The sequence below is a fragment of the Bipolaris victoriae genome (assembly GCF_000527765.1).
Source record: "Bipolaris victoriae FI3 unplaced genomic scaffold scaffold_0, whole genome shotgun sequence".
In the NCBI taxonomy this organism is placed as follows: Eukaryota; Fungi; Ascomycota; class Dothideomycetes; order Pleosporales; family Pleosporaceae; genus Bipolaris; species Bipolaris victoriae.
Genome location: NW_014575392.1, coordinates 1 through 14,579, shown reverse-complemented (window position 1 = coordinate 14,579; position 14,579 = coordinate 1). Strand labels below are relative to the sequence as shown.

Sequence of the window (14,579 nt, the reverse complement as noted above, 5' to 3'; positions counted from 1 at the left end):
GGGGTATCTAGTAAGTGGGTGACAAAGTAGAGCTAATGCCATTCGCCATACGCATCGGAATCCATTCACTTCAACTTTCTTAGGCCGCTGCAGCCTTTTCTTCTTCTTCGTCTTCGTCGGACTCGTCGGAGATTTCAACCAGGTCTTGGATACTGCGCCTGGACTTCTTTTTGCCTCCTTTGCCGCTCGTACTGATGGTATCGAGAAAACCGCTGTTGTCCATCTTGGCTTGTAGCTTGGGCGCGGATGCGACATCTTGGATGAATAGTCGCTCATGGTATGATTCAAAGGCTCTCTCGTCCTGCAAATACGTTAATTGCTATGCGCAGCTGCCTTCCACCAGACTACCTACGTTTTCGTCAAAGTAATTCAGTTTTTGCCACTGCTCCTGGTTCGTCGCCTTCATAAAAGCTTGCGTCATCTCTGCAGCCGTGTCGCCACCAGTCTTTTTGACCTGAGCGAGGAAAGCTTTTGGCTCTGCAAGCTTTGCGCCCTCTTGTGACTCTTTCTCACGCCGGCGCTGAACTGCCTCTAGCTGGGCAGAGGCGTCGATGTGGTGAAATTGTGTTCGGAGTTGTACGAGACCGTCAATGCGTGTAAGGTGGAGTTCGTCTATCAAAAATTAGTGGAGGTTCGACGGCGCAATTCAGGTTGCGATAACTCACTGTCACGAAACGTGCCGAGCATGTAGCTAGGGCCCTTGCCATCCTCGTGCAGAATCTGGCCTCCAAAAGTCTGTGTATTGAGGACGTGTCCCTTCTCGTTGGCGTCCTCAAAGTGAGTCACATATTCTTCAATATTATCGTCATCATCGGCGGTAACGGGTGCGACGGGTGCTCCTTCGCCGGCAGCTCCAGGCCGGTTCGCACTGCGCGGCATGGTGCGCTCAAACCCAGAGGCGATACCAAAAGCCTTTTGCCCAAAACCCTTGGTCTTGCGCATGGCTTCGCCCCATCGCACACCAGCGAGGCGGTTGTAGTTGCGGTGAATGTTGATGGGCACGTCGACCTCGATGAAGCCAGAGTCTTTTTTTATGCGCAACTCGGTCGGCTGACTTTCAGTCGCCTTAGTGAAGGGCTGGTCCGGGGGGCGATTCAGGTACTGGAGGACATAGAGCTGCTGCTCAGCTACATCAGGCGTGATGTAGACATCGTACTCGGCTACAACTGGGTCGTCGTCTTCAACGTCCATGGCTGCTGGAATTCGCCCGTCAAGTTAGCAAAGCCGGCGCCTCTTGGTGTTTTTATAGGCAGAGGCTGGTCTTACGAGCCATTGTGTGTGTATGGTGAGGAATTGCAAGCACAAGTGCGTACCGGAGCCAAAAAGTTCCAAAAGAGCCAAAAGTTCGCTCCGCCCCGCAACGCGAAGTCGCGTGGAGCCGCGGCCCGTGCAGCTGCATGACGGAATGCATCCGATCATCCCCAGGCCTGTCAACAGTGACAATCCCAACTTAAAGTCTTTGAGCCACCCGCGGGCTTCGGAGCATTCTAGACATCGCCATGGCCTATATAGCCCCCATTCATCGACCAAGCAGCATCAGGCATGCCCTGAAGCTCAACTTCCTGGCTCCGGAAGACGACTGCCTGGTGGTCGCGTAAGTGGTATATGCAGAGAGAGCAGATGGAGACTAACGTCATGATAGAAAGTCAAATAGACTCGAATTCTATACACACGAGGCAGACGGACTGGTCCTGAAACATTCCAAAGCGATCTATGGCAAAGTCACCATGCTCCAGAAGCTGCGACCAGCACTATCTCCCACCGACCATCTCTTTGTCGGCACCGACCGCTTCATGTACTTTACGCTGTCCTGGAATGCCGAAAGTAAACAGCTTCAGACTGAAAAGTCGTTTGCGAGTGTCGCCGACAATGCAGCCAGAGAGTCGCAAACGGGCGAGCGATGTCACATTGATCCCACTGGCCGATTCATGACTATCGAAGTGTACGAGGGTATCCTCACCGTCATACCATTGGTCCAGAGAGGAAAGAAGAGAAAGCAAGAGGCGGACATTGCCCATCTGGGTGATCCTCAGCCGGTTCGATTACCCGAAATGTTTGTCCGCTCATCCGCTTTCTTGCGCCCACGATCCACAGACGATAAGCCCAAGATGGCTCTACTTTACGAAGACACACATGCCCAAGTCAAGCTGAGATTACGAGAATTGACATATGCCGGTGATGAAGTCGACCTGCAAGAGGGAGAAACCTGCAAGAGCGAACTGGAACTTGGTTCAAGCCACTTGATCCCACTCGAGGAACCGTCGCATGGCCTGATAGTCATTGGAGAGACATCAATTGGATACTTTGATGACGAAAGTGGAGAATTACAAACAGAGCCGCTTGACGAAGCGACCATCTTTGTGGCTTGGGAGCGCATCGACGCCCAGCGCTTCGTTCTCGCTGACGACTATGGTCGCCTCTACATGTTCATGCTAGTCCTGAACGCACAAGGGAGAGTGCAGTCATGGAAACTTGATGTTATCGGCCAGACGTCCCGTGCATCAACCCTGGTTTACCTAGATGCAGGTTACGTATTCGTGGGCTCACACCAAGGCGACTCGCAAGTCATCCGAATTGCCGAGAAATCAATGGAGATTGTCCAAACCTTTTCCAACATTGCTCCGATTCTTGATTTTACTATAATGGATATGGGCAACAGATCTGGCGAAGGTCAAACCAACGAATACTCCTCAGGCCAAGCACGAATAGTGACCGGCAGTGGTGCATATCAGGATGGTAGCCTTCGAAGCGTTAGAAGTGGTGTTGGTCTAGAAGACCTTGGTGTGTTGGGCGAAATGGAGCACATTTCTGAGCTATTCAGCTTAAAGTCAACCGCTTCAGCTCAATACATAGACACGCTATTGGTGAGCTTTGTGGGCGAATCACGCGTCTTCCGGTTTGATTCTCAGGGTGAAGTCGAGGAAGTGGACGAGTTTGTCTCGCTCGCTCTCGATGAGACAACACTGGCTGCAGCAAATATTCCACAAGGTCGCATCGTCCAAGTCACCAACGGCCGAGCTCGAATCTGTGATTTGGACGGCGGCATGATCACATCGGAATGGGTACCAACAGACGGCAAGACCATCACTGCCGCCTCGGTCAACGAGACCCATGTACTTGTATCATTGGGTGGCGTCACCATAGTCTCCCTGAGCATGGCCGACGGGTTACAGGTGGTCAAGGAGAAGACGTTTGGCGCCGAGAGTCAGGTTGCTTGCGTTACCTTGCCCTCTGGAACCAGCTCCACTTGCTTTGTTGGCTTCTGGAACAACTCACAGCTCGCCATATGCTCACTCGATACTCTTGAGGCCGTAAAAACCGTTCAAATATCCGACGACTCTGTTCCGCGCTCATTGATCCTCACACAAATATTCCCTGATCAACCACCATCACTCTTTGTTGCTTTGGCTGATGGAAATGTTGTCACATATACTTTCGACCCGTCAAACCACGAGCTTTTCGGAAGGAAGAGTATCGTGCTTGGGACACGTGAAGCCACCTTCCGTGCCCTGCCACGGGGCGATGGTCTCTTCAACGTGTTTGCAACATGTGAACACCCCTCCCTGATCTACGCGTCAGAAGGCCGCCTTGTATACTCTGCCGTTACAGCTGAAAAGGCGACAACAGTGTGCCCGTTCGATTCAGAAGCATACCCTGGTTCCGTTGCAATCGCCACATCTCAAGACCTCCGCATTGCGCTTGTAGACACCGAAAGAACTACCCACGTACAAACACTCAAGGTAGATGAGACAGTACGGCGGATAGCCTACTCACCGAGTCTGAAAGCTTTTGGTCTCGGCACAATAAAGCGCATACTGAAGCATGGAGAGGAGATTATGCTGAGCCACTTCAAGCTTGTCGACGAAATACAATTCAAAGAACTCGACACCTATGCGCTCAACGAAGAAGAGCTGGTCGAATGCGTAATGCGCTGCGAACTACCGGACGGCTCTGGTGGGCTAGCAGAGCGCTTTGTTGTCGGTACCGCATATGTTGATGACCAGAACACGACATCTGAACGAGGTCGTATTATTGTCTTGGAAGTCACACCCGAGCGCATACTCAAGCTTGTCACTGAGATTGCTGTGAAAGGCGGATGCAGGTGCCTAGCTATATGCCAAGGCAAGATTGTCGCTGCGCTCATCAAGACAGTCGTCGTGTATGACTTCGAGTACCGAACCCCTAGCACACCCGATCTCGTCAAACTTGCATCATTCCGATGCTCAACAGCCCCAATAGACGTTACAGTGAACGGCTCCTTGATCGCGATAGCAGATCTCATGAAGTCACTCGTCATAGTTGAATACACAAAGGGCGAGACGGGTCTGCCGGACAAACTTGTGGAAGTCGCGCGACATTACCAGATTACATGGGCGACAGCCGTGGCAGAGGTAGACACGAATATGTATCTTGAAAGCGATGCAGAGGGTAACCTAGTCGTCTTGTACCGCGATCCAAACGGTGTCACCGATGACGATAAGAGACGACTGAATATCAGCTCTGAGATGTTGCTCGGCGAGATGGTAAACAGAATACGCAGGATAGATGTTTTGACTGCCGCGGATGTGGTCATTGTACCAAAAGCTTTCGTTGGAACTGTAAGTGTAGCCTGCCTCTTATTGCGAAACACAGTTGCTAACCACTTCAACCCATACAGGTCGAAGGCTCAATTTACCTCTTTGGCCTCATATCCTCCGACTACCAGAATCTCCTCATGACACTGCAGTCCAATCTCGGTTCTCTCGTCGCCGCACCGGGCGACATGCAGTTTGCCAAGTTCCGTGCGTTCAAGAACTCAGTGCGTGAAGAAGAAGAGCCCATGCGGTTTGTGGACGGGGAGCTGATCGAGCGGTTCCTGGATGTTAGTGAAGAGGTGCAGAGCAAGGCAATTGAGGGGTTAGGGGTGGAACTGGAAGAAATAAAGGGATTAATCGAGGCATTGCGACGTCTACATTAAGTGTGGGCAGGAGGGAGATATAAGGTGCTGTAGCAATAGCTAGTAGGCGCCAATGAAGCAAAAAGCAAATAAGAAATTCATTAGATCATCCTATGCAGAAGGTCTCCACCTCACTCTCTCCGTGATGTAACAATGTATGTAAAATGATAGAGGAAAGAAGAACTAGAAACAAGAGCGGAAACCAAATCCTTTTTTTGTGTTTTGAAGATGCACCACCAGCTCAAAAGAATGAGATGAGCGCTAATTGCAGCTTTAGCTGCATATTACGATCAGTTCTGGAGGGGCTCTGGTCGGATGAGAATAGTAGTAATGAGGTGATTGTGAGGAGCCGAGATGAAGACCACTGCGTTCGCCAGGAAAACGTAGGATAGAACGGTTAAGTCCCCGCTTCCTCAAAATTTCCATTCATATTCGTTAGGCGTATCACCGTCACGAGTACCATCACCATTGGCCTCGCCGCCATTGCCCTCACCACCGTTTGCGTCATCTCCATTGGCATCATCTCCATTGGCATCATCTCCATTGGCATCATCTCCATTGGCATCATCTCCATTGGCATCATTCCCAGCGGCGCCATCTCCATTGATCTTGTCGCCGTCAAGCTCATCCCCATCCACTTCATCCTTATTCTTGCCCTTGCCCTTGCCATGCTTCTTCCTCTTGTTTCTCTTGCTCTTTTTGCCCTTGCCCTTCTGTTGTACCCCCCAGATACCGCCGTGTCCATTGGTGGCATTGAATTGGTCACGAAAGCCATTTTGGATGCCCTCGACCTGGTTTATCTGATTGCAGAAAGCGGGGAAGGGGCTTGGGTTTGAGGAGTTGGCGGGATACGGGTTAGACGCGGGAAAATTGTTGTTGTAATGGCTGTTCATGTAGTTATAGTTGTTGTTGAAGTGGAAGTAGTGGTAGTCATTGGAGGAGAGGGCAATGGTTTGAGCATTGGGAAAGGGGGTAGCAGCGTTGGCATTGGGGAAGGGGGAGTAAAGGTTGTTATGAGGAGTGGTGGAGGCGGTTTGGCTGGGGCTATTGTAGCTGTTGCTGTAACTGTTGCTACTATAACCTCTACCGCTACCGTTGCCGTGATTGCTGCTGCTGCTACTGCTACTACTGTGACCATTATAGGCTTGCGATGGTGGCTGCGGTGGTAGAGGATGTGATGGCAGTGGTTGTGATAGAGGTGGCTGAGATGGTGGTTCCGGTAGTATCTGCGGCGGGACAGTATAGTACCATGTGCCTCTATATATATACGGTTGCGGAACCATCTGAAAAACCAATTGATGCTGATTAAAGGCCTGCTGTGAGGGACCAGAGCTTGGAGAGAACGCGGGAGCATTAGGGCTGAGCGCGATGGATGGGTTATCGTGCGCCATTTTCTGCTTTTAAGGCTGATGGGTTGGCCACGTACGCTGATCTCGCAGAAAGACACAAGTACAGGAGTGGTCTGTAGGGCGCTGGTCGCTGTATCCTAGTCTTGCGGAAATGCAGTGTGGAACTGTTGTGTAAAAGGTACGTAGGTACTAAAACGGTCTGTTCTGAATTTAAGGAAAGGAGTGCAAGCTTATAAGGGAACGATCTAGCTGATGGACTGCAGCTTCTCATGGATTGTGGGAGGAGTCGTACCATTGAAATCACCAACCTCCAATAAAAAGGCCCCTAATGATGCTTATGCATTGGGATGGTGATGTGCCTACCTATCTATTTTAATACACCATCTTCATCACTGCTCTCCTCTTCATTATTGACACTGTTCAGTTCTACATGGTCCTGGTCTTCGTCGTCGTCTCTGAATCCTTCGGTATTGGCATCACCATCACGATCGAGGAGCGGAGCTTCACCGGTCGTAGCCATGACGCCTTGCTTTTCCGTCTCTTCTCTCATTCCAATAATCACGCTCCCAGCTACGAGCATTGCTGCCCCGAGCCACCACAACGCGGGGAGGCTCTCGCTGAAGATGATGAAACTAAGGATAGCGGTGACGATGAAATTTGCAGACGTGTTGATAATGCTAACCCGTACAGTCGAGGAGGCGAGAGTAAGAGCACGTGTGAAAAGACCCCACATTATGGCGTTGAAAAGGAGGTTCATGCCGAAGAAGAGCTGCTCGTGGCGTTAGACAAGTGAGATGGATTTATCTGAGACGTAGACGCGGGTAGAGACGGACCCCTCGAATCGCATACTCGACGACTTTATTGGAAGCACTAAGGCCGAAAGCTACGGCTATAGAGCTCGACCATGAAGCTGTAAGGGTTGTCGTTGTACTGCAGTCTGGTTAGTATGCAATATGGATAACGGCGACGCGGGGGGTGTTGTACAGCTTCGCAAACACGCCGTTGAAGGCTGCACATGCACCACTGGAGATGGCAAGTGCCAGCCACGCTGATCTTGTTTTCGGAACAGACATGGCAGCCCTTTTTTTTGCTATAGCGGGAGTGGGGGTGAGGCTCAAGGCAATGTTGAAGTTGACAGCAGGGTTAATTGGTATCACGATAGGGTTGGCGATCTGCAAGGTACGGATGCGCTACGTTACCGAGCCTAGTTGGAAGACATGGGGTAGCTGCGCGCAACGGTTAGCTTCACATGATTCTGGTCATGAAGCTTGTGCACACACACACACACACACACCAAGGGACGCGCATCTACAATGATGAGTGAACGAATGAGTACAGGCTATCTCATAGCAAAGTCACTCTGGGTCATGATGCATTCAATAAAGGAAAGTGAAGGATGGTATATATAATATGCGCATGCTTCATGCTTGTTCCATTCTGAGGGCGTTGATCCAGACGCCATTTGCAAATGCCAAACTCCAAACTCCCGTTATGCCAGAGGTATCGTGGTTTTTCCCTGTCCAAATCATGACTCCGATTAAAAATGTGCCAGAGGATCAACCCTATGAGCAGACACTTGGAGTTTAGGTGACGCCGCATTCCCAGGGTCCTGTGTGTTTTCAACTGCAGCCATTTTTGTGGCACTCTGGTATATATCTGAGTATCCTTGACTCTATCAACGTGCGGATGAGGTTCTCTATGCTTCGCCAGGGCGTTTCGCATTACAACTGACGATTTTAACGCGGTCGGCGTGGATCTGGTGGGTATTATCGAGCTTGAAGTTAATATCCTTGATAATGAAGGTCCAGACGTCGTCGCAGAAGCGGTATGTGTCGAGATGTCCCTAAGGCGACCCAAGTCAGTATAACGAGACTCGGCTTTGTGTCCAGGCGCAACCGACCTTGAATGTCAACCGTGCCTTGACCTTCTCGGAAAGCACATCGGCCACGGCCCGGTCAAAGTTGGCGAGAATCTTCATGGCGAGTTGGGGCTCTATTCGGCGCTCAGTAATGAGGTGATCCAGCGTGTCTGTGAGAGAGCCGCCCAGGCTGCAGCGTGTTAGCTAATGCGGTCGGCATGGCGTCTCTGCGGTCGCAACACATACCTGCTTCGGCGGTAGAGCTCATAGTACTTTGTGTTGTCGGTGGCCATGGTGCTGATGTTTGCGACGGACTGGTGTTCTGGGGATGGTGACGTTTGGGTGCGAGGAGGGTTGGGGAGCGCGGAGCGGAGGTTACTAAGCCGGTGGAGCTAGCGCGCCGCGGCTTGTTCCGCCTGCATCATCGCCAGCTTCAGAGCCCGTCCATCACGACGAAGCTCCAAGCAGCCCCCTCCAGCATCCATCTCCGCCTCTACGACCACTTTACATCCAACATGTCTCTCACTTACGGAACGGGCGGCGCCACGGCCGCCCTCGGTGTGGTTGCCTTGTGTACGTGCAGCGCGCAGGGGCGACGGCGACGGCATAGCTAACTACAACCAGACATGCTCTTCCACGGCGAAGGAGAGGCTTTCAACGTGAGAACGCGCTGCGCTACTATCATTTACATGCATGGCTAATTGCGCACCAGGTCGGAGCTTTCCTCGAAACCGTATCACCGTACACCTGGGCTAGTCTTGGAATCGCGCTGTGCATCGGCCTCTCCGTAGTAGGATCCGCATGGTACGTCTCCGCGCAGCAAACACATCCATATACAATTCGCATCTGACAGTCGCAAAGGGGAATCTGGACAACTGGCGTGTCCATCGTCGGTGGAGGTGTCAAGGCACCCCGGATACGAACTAAGAACTTGATCTCTATCATCTTCTGTGAAGTCGTTGCCATCTACGGCGTCATCATGGCCATCATCTTCTCCTCCAAGATGACCCAGCTTACCGACCCCGAGCTGCTCTACTCTGGATCAAACTACTTCACCGGATACGCCCTCTTCTGGGCCGGACTTACCGTCGGCATGTGCAACCTGATCTGCGGTGTCTGCGTTGGCATCAACGGAAGCAGTGCTGCTCTGGCTGATGCTGCCGACCCTGCACTGCAAGTCACCCACATCCGCAGACTCCAGCTGCTCGCTAACTTTCGATTAGGTTCGTCAAGATTCTCACTATCGAAATCTTTGCCGCTATTCTCGGACTGTTTGGACTTATCATTGGATTGTTGATGCAAAGCAACGCAAAGGACTTTGAGTGAGCTTACAGGGACTTTATTGGCTTGCGCAAAATTTCGGAAAAACCCACCAGGTCGATCTTTGATCATGCTTGAAGGCGACGAGCAAACAAATGCTACAGATGTCAGCACAGGAAGCTGGCTTGGACGTTACAGAAAGTTACTATTGTAGAAGTTTGTACGATGTACATGGGGAGGGCGCTTGTATAATGCATGTGTACTATGAGCAATCACCGGCGTTAAATACCAGTTTTTTTTAAAGAAAACATATCCAAACACTCCTGCACACGTGAAGCTGACGTCTGAGTAATCCTTCGACATACTGTCGGTGGTCCGTGCACTGGGTTAGGGAACGTGGGATGTCACACAAGCTCCACTTCATTTAGACTCGACATTACCACCTCATAAAATGGCTACTACGAATTCCAAGTTGAGAGCAGCGATTTTGGTCGTCTCCGAGACAGCCTCGCAAGATCCTACAACCGATAAATGCATACCTACTTTAAACCAAGTCTTCGGCGATCTCGGGAACAACCAATGGGACATTAGCGAAACCGAAATCGTACCTGACAATGCTCTTGCAATCCAGAAGGCTATCAAGACTTGGACTGATGGGCCAGAGCCTGTGAACTTGATCGTTACAAGTGGGGGGACTGGGTTTGCTACGAAAGATGTCACTCCAGAGGTATGTGCATCATTGTAAATCATCCTGAAGTCGAAGAACTGATCAGTCAAAGGCAGTTACTCCATTGATTGACAGACATGCTCCAGGTCTTATGTGCGTAGAGTTGTTTGAGGATAGTCTGGCTGTTGACTAACACTTTTTTTAGCCATGGCATGCTTACGACCTCGTATGCAGTCACACCTTGTCCGTAATGTCATATTCTGACCAAGATTTATGCTAACGATTCGTAGTTGCCCTGATGGCACGGCCTGTTGCTGGAGTTCGAAAACGAACTTTGATTATGACCTTGCCTGGGTCACCAAAAGGCGCCAAAGAGAATCTAGAAGCGGTGCTCAAGCTGCTACCACATGCATGCCTTCAAGCAGCTGGTGCAGAGTCACGGCCGCTCCACGCTGGTGGTGTGAAGAAACTTGAGAAAGATGCAGGTGTCTCATCAGGGAGTGCTCCTTCTGCTGGTATGTCAAATTTCGTTCGTGACTTCTAAGAAGTTTTGTTGGTAATAATGGACTATTATAGGAACCGGAGGTGGATGTGGACATCACCATCACGGACATGGTAGTCATGTGGGGCCAAAGGCTCATACAAAGCCAGCAGAGCATCCGCAATCAAATGATCCTTCAGCAGGACCAACGAAGAGATATCGATCCTCGCCATATCCCATGTTGGCTGTCGACGCGGCCTTGAAACTCATTGCAGAGAAGACGCCAGCTCCTATTGTAGAGAAAGTCCCTGTAAACATGAAGATAGGCGGCTCCGTTCTTGCCGAGGACGTTAAGGCGGCTGAATCTGTTCCAGCTTTCCGAGCCAGCATCGTCGATGGTTACGCTATCAAGATTCCGTCTTCAGGCAAGTTCGAGAAGGGCGTATACCCAGTCTCGATTATCTCACACGCCCAACCTGGTGAGGTCAAAGAACTCAAAGAGGGTGAGATTGCAAGGATCACTACGGGCGCGCCACTTCCACCTGGTGCTGATGCTGTCATCATGGTGGAAGATACCGCACTCAAGACTTTGACTGATGACGGCCAAGAGGAAAAGGAAATTGAGATTCTTACAGATGAGATTAAGGCTGGTGAGAACGTACGCGAGGTGGGTAGTGATGTGAAAGAGGGCGAGACCATCATGAGAAAGGGAGAGGGCGTCACAGTCGTGGGTGGGGAATTTGGACTTCTTGCCTCTGTTGGTACACGGGAAGTATCGGTTTACAGAAGGCCAGTTGTTGGTGTTCTAAGCACGGGAGATGAAATCATCCCACACGAGAGGGAAGGCCCGCTCCGACTAGGAGAAGTCCGTGATACGAACCGCCCTACACTGATTACTGCCGCCCGTAGCCACAGATTTGAGGTCATCGATCTCGGCATTGTCTCTGACAAGTATGTTTCTTACATGTTCTCATCCCCTCCATCCGATCTCTGCTTCATTAAAGCTAACAGGGTTTTCTTTATTAGACCAGGTACCCTGGAGCAGACACTTCGTGATGCGATGCGCAGATGCGACGTAATCATTACCTCGGGCGGCGTTTCTATGGGTGAACTCGACCTACTCAAGCCCACCATTGAGCGCACCCTCGGGGGCACCATTCATTTTGGCCGAGTAAATATGAAGCCCGGTAAACCAACCACCTTTGCGACAGTCCCTGTAAAAGATAACGACGGCAACCCTGTCAACAAAGCTATCTTTTCTTTGCCTGGTAACCCTGCTTCAGCAGTCGTCTGCTTCCATCTTTTCGTTCTGCCGGCGCTGCACCAACAGGCGGGCATTAAGCCCGTGGGGCTACCGCGCGTCAAAGTGGTACTGGAAGAGGATATCAAGATGGATAGAGGAAGGCCTGAGTATCATCGTGCGCTTGTGGTGACCAAGGAAGATGGGCTTTTGTATGCGAGTTCCACAGGAGGTCAGAGGAGCAGTCGCATTGGCAGCTTCAAGGGCGCAAACGCTCTGTTATGTATGCCAAAGGGGGAGGGAAGTCTGAATAAGGGAGAGAGAGTGGATGCGTTGCTCATGGGTAAGTTGGGAGAGGTGGAGCGTTGAAGGCACAACGTGCATGCGTGGGTGGTATCATGTTGTATTGCTTAGTGTAGAAGTCAATCCTTTGTTCATTCCCTGGAAAGGAATTGTAGTAAAAAATGAAGGGATTTCCTTTCTCTCAGACAACCAGTGAAGTGAGAGATAAGATCGTCCAGCACCGAACGTCTACAGTAAAGCCCGCTTGGAGTCTTAATTGATGCTAAAATATCACTAGTGATATTTTACTCAATATACACTTTATTGAAGTAAATATGGTCGTACTCTATATAACCGCTTATATTTTCATTTGAATTAATACTGTGGTGATGCTGATATTTCGTAGTAAAGGTAGCTCTGAGGTTTCCGATCTCACTGATAAACCAAAAACCTTCCAAGAACGGTCAAGATAGCGAGTACAGTAGAGTGGCCAACACACTAGCAAAACACGTTGATTGTAATACGCCTAAAATAAATATGTATTCTGCCGCCGCAGAATAGATGTAATGCTCTTCTATGCCTGTAGCTATGCCCGTAGCTAGATTCAGGTATATGATCTAGATCTCGAGTACTTACATGCGTAGAAACTATGAAGCTCTACTTCTCTCCGGACAAAGAGACTCGGGCCAAGAATAACACTCCGAGGGAACTCCAGGCATGTGCGTCCTTTCATCTCGGCCAAGCCGGCAGGTAAAGGCTACCGCATGAGAGTGCCAACCGTTCACGCCACTACGTCGATGTTTCACTACTATAACCAGTAACTTGGAGTGTGATCTCGAGATTCACAATACGGTTCGATCGGCCTTGGAAACCATGATTTGAAGTTAATGCGATACAAAAATAGTAGCTTTGACGTTCTTGTCTCGTATGCCTGCCAAAACGCTTTCGGTCATTCTTAGGGAGCATAGCTGTCCCGCAGTTTCAGGTATCCCTACACTCTGGGGTTGACAACATGCGTCATCAGCTAACAGTAGCGAGTCTTTACATAGTTCTAAGGTATGGTGATCGAATATTGTATATATACTCTAGAGGATATCCAAAAAGAAACGGCACCACGCCATCGAGCACCGTCCATTCATTCAGATAACCATCTACATTCTTTTACAGTTCTTTTGTATCAATTCAAAGGCTTCGGCTGATTTTACCGAAACCGTGCATCTGAAAAAAATAGTATTCTGGTGTACTTCTCCAGCGTAGCCTTTGCTTCTCCAGTGGCCTCACCGCAAGGCGTAGGAAATGGCGCAGATTCATGTCGCGTTTCTGCATTGGAGCCAAAAACATGGACGGACCTTAAAATCGACGATTTCCTCGCAGCGGCTACAAAGAACTACACCAGGACGACGAGTAACAATGTTCAATCGCTAGCCGCTTCCTTCGGTGCTCCTAATTTCTTCTGTGGTCTTGACAAGTTCTGCAATGCTGGCCAACCATGCTTGCCCATTCAACCACCTGCTTGGTAAGTTTGTTTTTTTTCATTGAGGGGAGATTTATGAAAGGTCACGCAAGATACGGAACTAACTAGTGCTTTGCAGGTATGCTGCGCTGGCTATTCAGAACTATAACAATTATATGAACAGTCTCAATACCGCTGTTACATTTGCCTCGTCAATTATCTCTTTGAAATTGGGAGAGGTTGTTGCAGATGTATATCCAGATCCTAAAGATGACATCACGCCTTTGAAGAACATTGGGTCCATGGTCAGCAGTGTCCTGGGCGTAATTTCGTTCACTGGTGCTGTTGCTTCAACTGTAACTGCTGTCAATGGAGGGCTGGGATTTGCCTTGAGGCGTGCTACACCACCTACTCCACCAGATAGGTTCGTTGCGTGGACCAATCTCGGGCAAACAATGAGCGATGTCCTGAGCGATTTCCAACGCTTCATTTCAGATTCCTTGGACAGATCTCTCAACGCAGTGGTTGATGATCCGACGGACGGAATCAGTAAGTTCTCGTGCATATATTAGTATGGAACACAGTCACTTATATGTGCAGATGAACTTATTAAGGGAGGTGGATTTCTAGGTGTGAGCGAAAACTTCACACAAAGCGATCTCCAGACTATCGTCACTGAGTCAATCACCCGCCATGCAATTGGCCTCGCCCTACAAGCGTAGAAGATCTACATATCCCATTCCCGCAAGTCTACAGGCTGCAAAGAGACAATTTCAAGGCTGTGCGTAGACAACGGAGATGGCTCTTTCACATCACGCATTTTGACACAAGCGGGCAAGCGTGAGAACTCGTTGAACAAGGATGATCTCGTCGAGATTTTGATATCAAAATATGGCTCTACTAAGGAGGAAATTCTCAAAGGCCCAACTGACTGCTTTGTTGCGAACAATGAGCAGCAGTTGGTCAACCCATTTGAGAAGGGTTTCCCGACCGATCCGAAAGCGCCTTGCGTTTTCAACGTGCTCACATGCAATTTTGACACGCCTGGGGGGG

The 14,579-nt window shown here is 50.0% G+C and overlaps 7 protein-coding genes across 7 annotated transcripts; 3 read left to right on the top strand and 4 right to left on the bottom strand.

Moving 5' to 3' along the window:
* Positions 1-79: 79 nt before the first annotated feature.
* On the bottom strand, positions 80-1,191 carry COCVIDRAFT_32407 (hypothetical protein; the record flags this gene model as incomplete). Its single annotated transcript, XM_014707098.1, has 3 exons — positions 80-301; positions 353-612; positions 666-1,191. 3 exons carry the CDS (start codon positions 1,189-1,191, stop codon positions 80-82), a joined length of 1,008 nt encoding a protein of 335 aa, XP_014562584.1.
* A 308-nt stretch (positions 1,192-1,499) lies between these two features.
* On the top strand, positions 1,500-4,957 carry COCVIDRAFT_21402 (hypothetical protein; the record flags this gene model as incomplete). The annotated part of the gene is made up of 3 exons (XM_014707024.1): positions 1,500-1,594; positions 1,643-4,598; positions 4,658-4,957. The coding sequence occupies 3 exons, from the start codon at positions 1,500-1,502 to the stop codon at positions 4,955-4,957; spliced, it is 3,351 nt and encodes a 1,116-aa protein (XP_014562510.1).
* A 392-nt stretch (positions 4,958-5,349) lies between these two features.
* COCVIDRAFT_21401 (hypothetical protein) lies at positions 5,350-6,327 on the bottom strand (the record flags this gene model as incomplete). The annotated part of the gene is made up of 1 exon (XM_014707023.1): positions 5,350-6,327. The coding sequence occupies one exon, from the start codon at positions 6,325-6,327 to the stop codon at positions 5,350-5,352; it is 978 nt and encodes a 325-aa protein (XP_014562509.1).
* Positions 6,328-6,652: 325 nt separating this feature from the next.
* Positions 6,653-7,358, bottom strand: COCVIDRAFT_83704 (hypothetical protein; the record flags this gene model as incomplete). The annotated part of the gene is made up of 3 exons (XM_014707169.1): positions 6,653-7,054; positions 7,119-7,215; positions 7,270-7,358. 3 exons carry the CDS (start codon positions 7,356-7,358, stop codon positions 6,653-6,655), a joined length of 588 nt encoding a protein of 195 aa, XP_014562655.1.
* Positions 7,359-7,981: 623 nt separating this feature from the next.
* COCVIDRAFT_83458 (hypothetical protein) lies at positions 7,982-8,436 on the bottom strand (the record flags this gene model as incomplete). The annotated part of the gene is made up of 3 exons (XM_014707168.1): positions 7,982-8,128; positions 8,186-8,333; positions 8,390-8,436. The coding sequence occupies 3 exons, from the start codon at positions 8,434-8,436 to the stop codon at positions 7,982-7,984; spliced, it is 342 nt and encodes a 113-aa protein (XP_014562654.1).
* A 222-nt stretch (positions 8,437-8,658) lies between these two features.
* COCVIDRAFT_32402 (hypothetical protein) lies at positions 8,659-12,160 on the top strand (the record flags this gene model as incomplete). Its single annotated transcript, XM_014707097.1, has 11 exons — positions 8,659-8,716; positions 8,768-8,802; positions 8,856-8,947; positions 9,005-9,316; positions 9,367-9,465; positions 9,881-10,130; positions 10,183-10,223; positions 10,276-10,313; positions 10,361-10,585; positions 10,647-11,502; positions 11,578-12,160. 11 exons carry the CDS (start codon positions 8,659-8,661, stop codon positions 12,158-12,160), a joined length of 2,589 nt encoding a protein of 862 aa, XP_014562583.1.
* Positions 12,161-13,085: 925 nt separating this feature from the next.
* On the top strand, positions 13,086-14,248 carry COCVIDRAFT_10862 (hypothetical protein; the record flags this gene model as incomplete). The annotated part of the gene is made up of 4 exons (XM_014706966.1): positions 13,086-13,129; positions 13,326-13,589; positions 13,666-14,075; positions 14,127-14,248. 4 exons carry the CDS (start codon positions 13,086-13,088, stop codon positions 14,246-14,248), a joined length of 840 nt encoding a protein of 279 aa, XP_014562452.1.
* Positions 14,249-14,579: the final 331 nt, after the last annotated feature.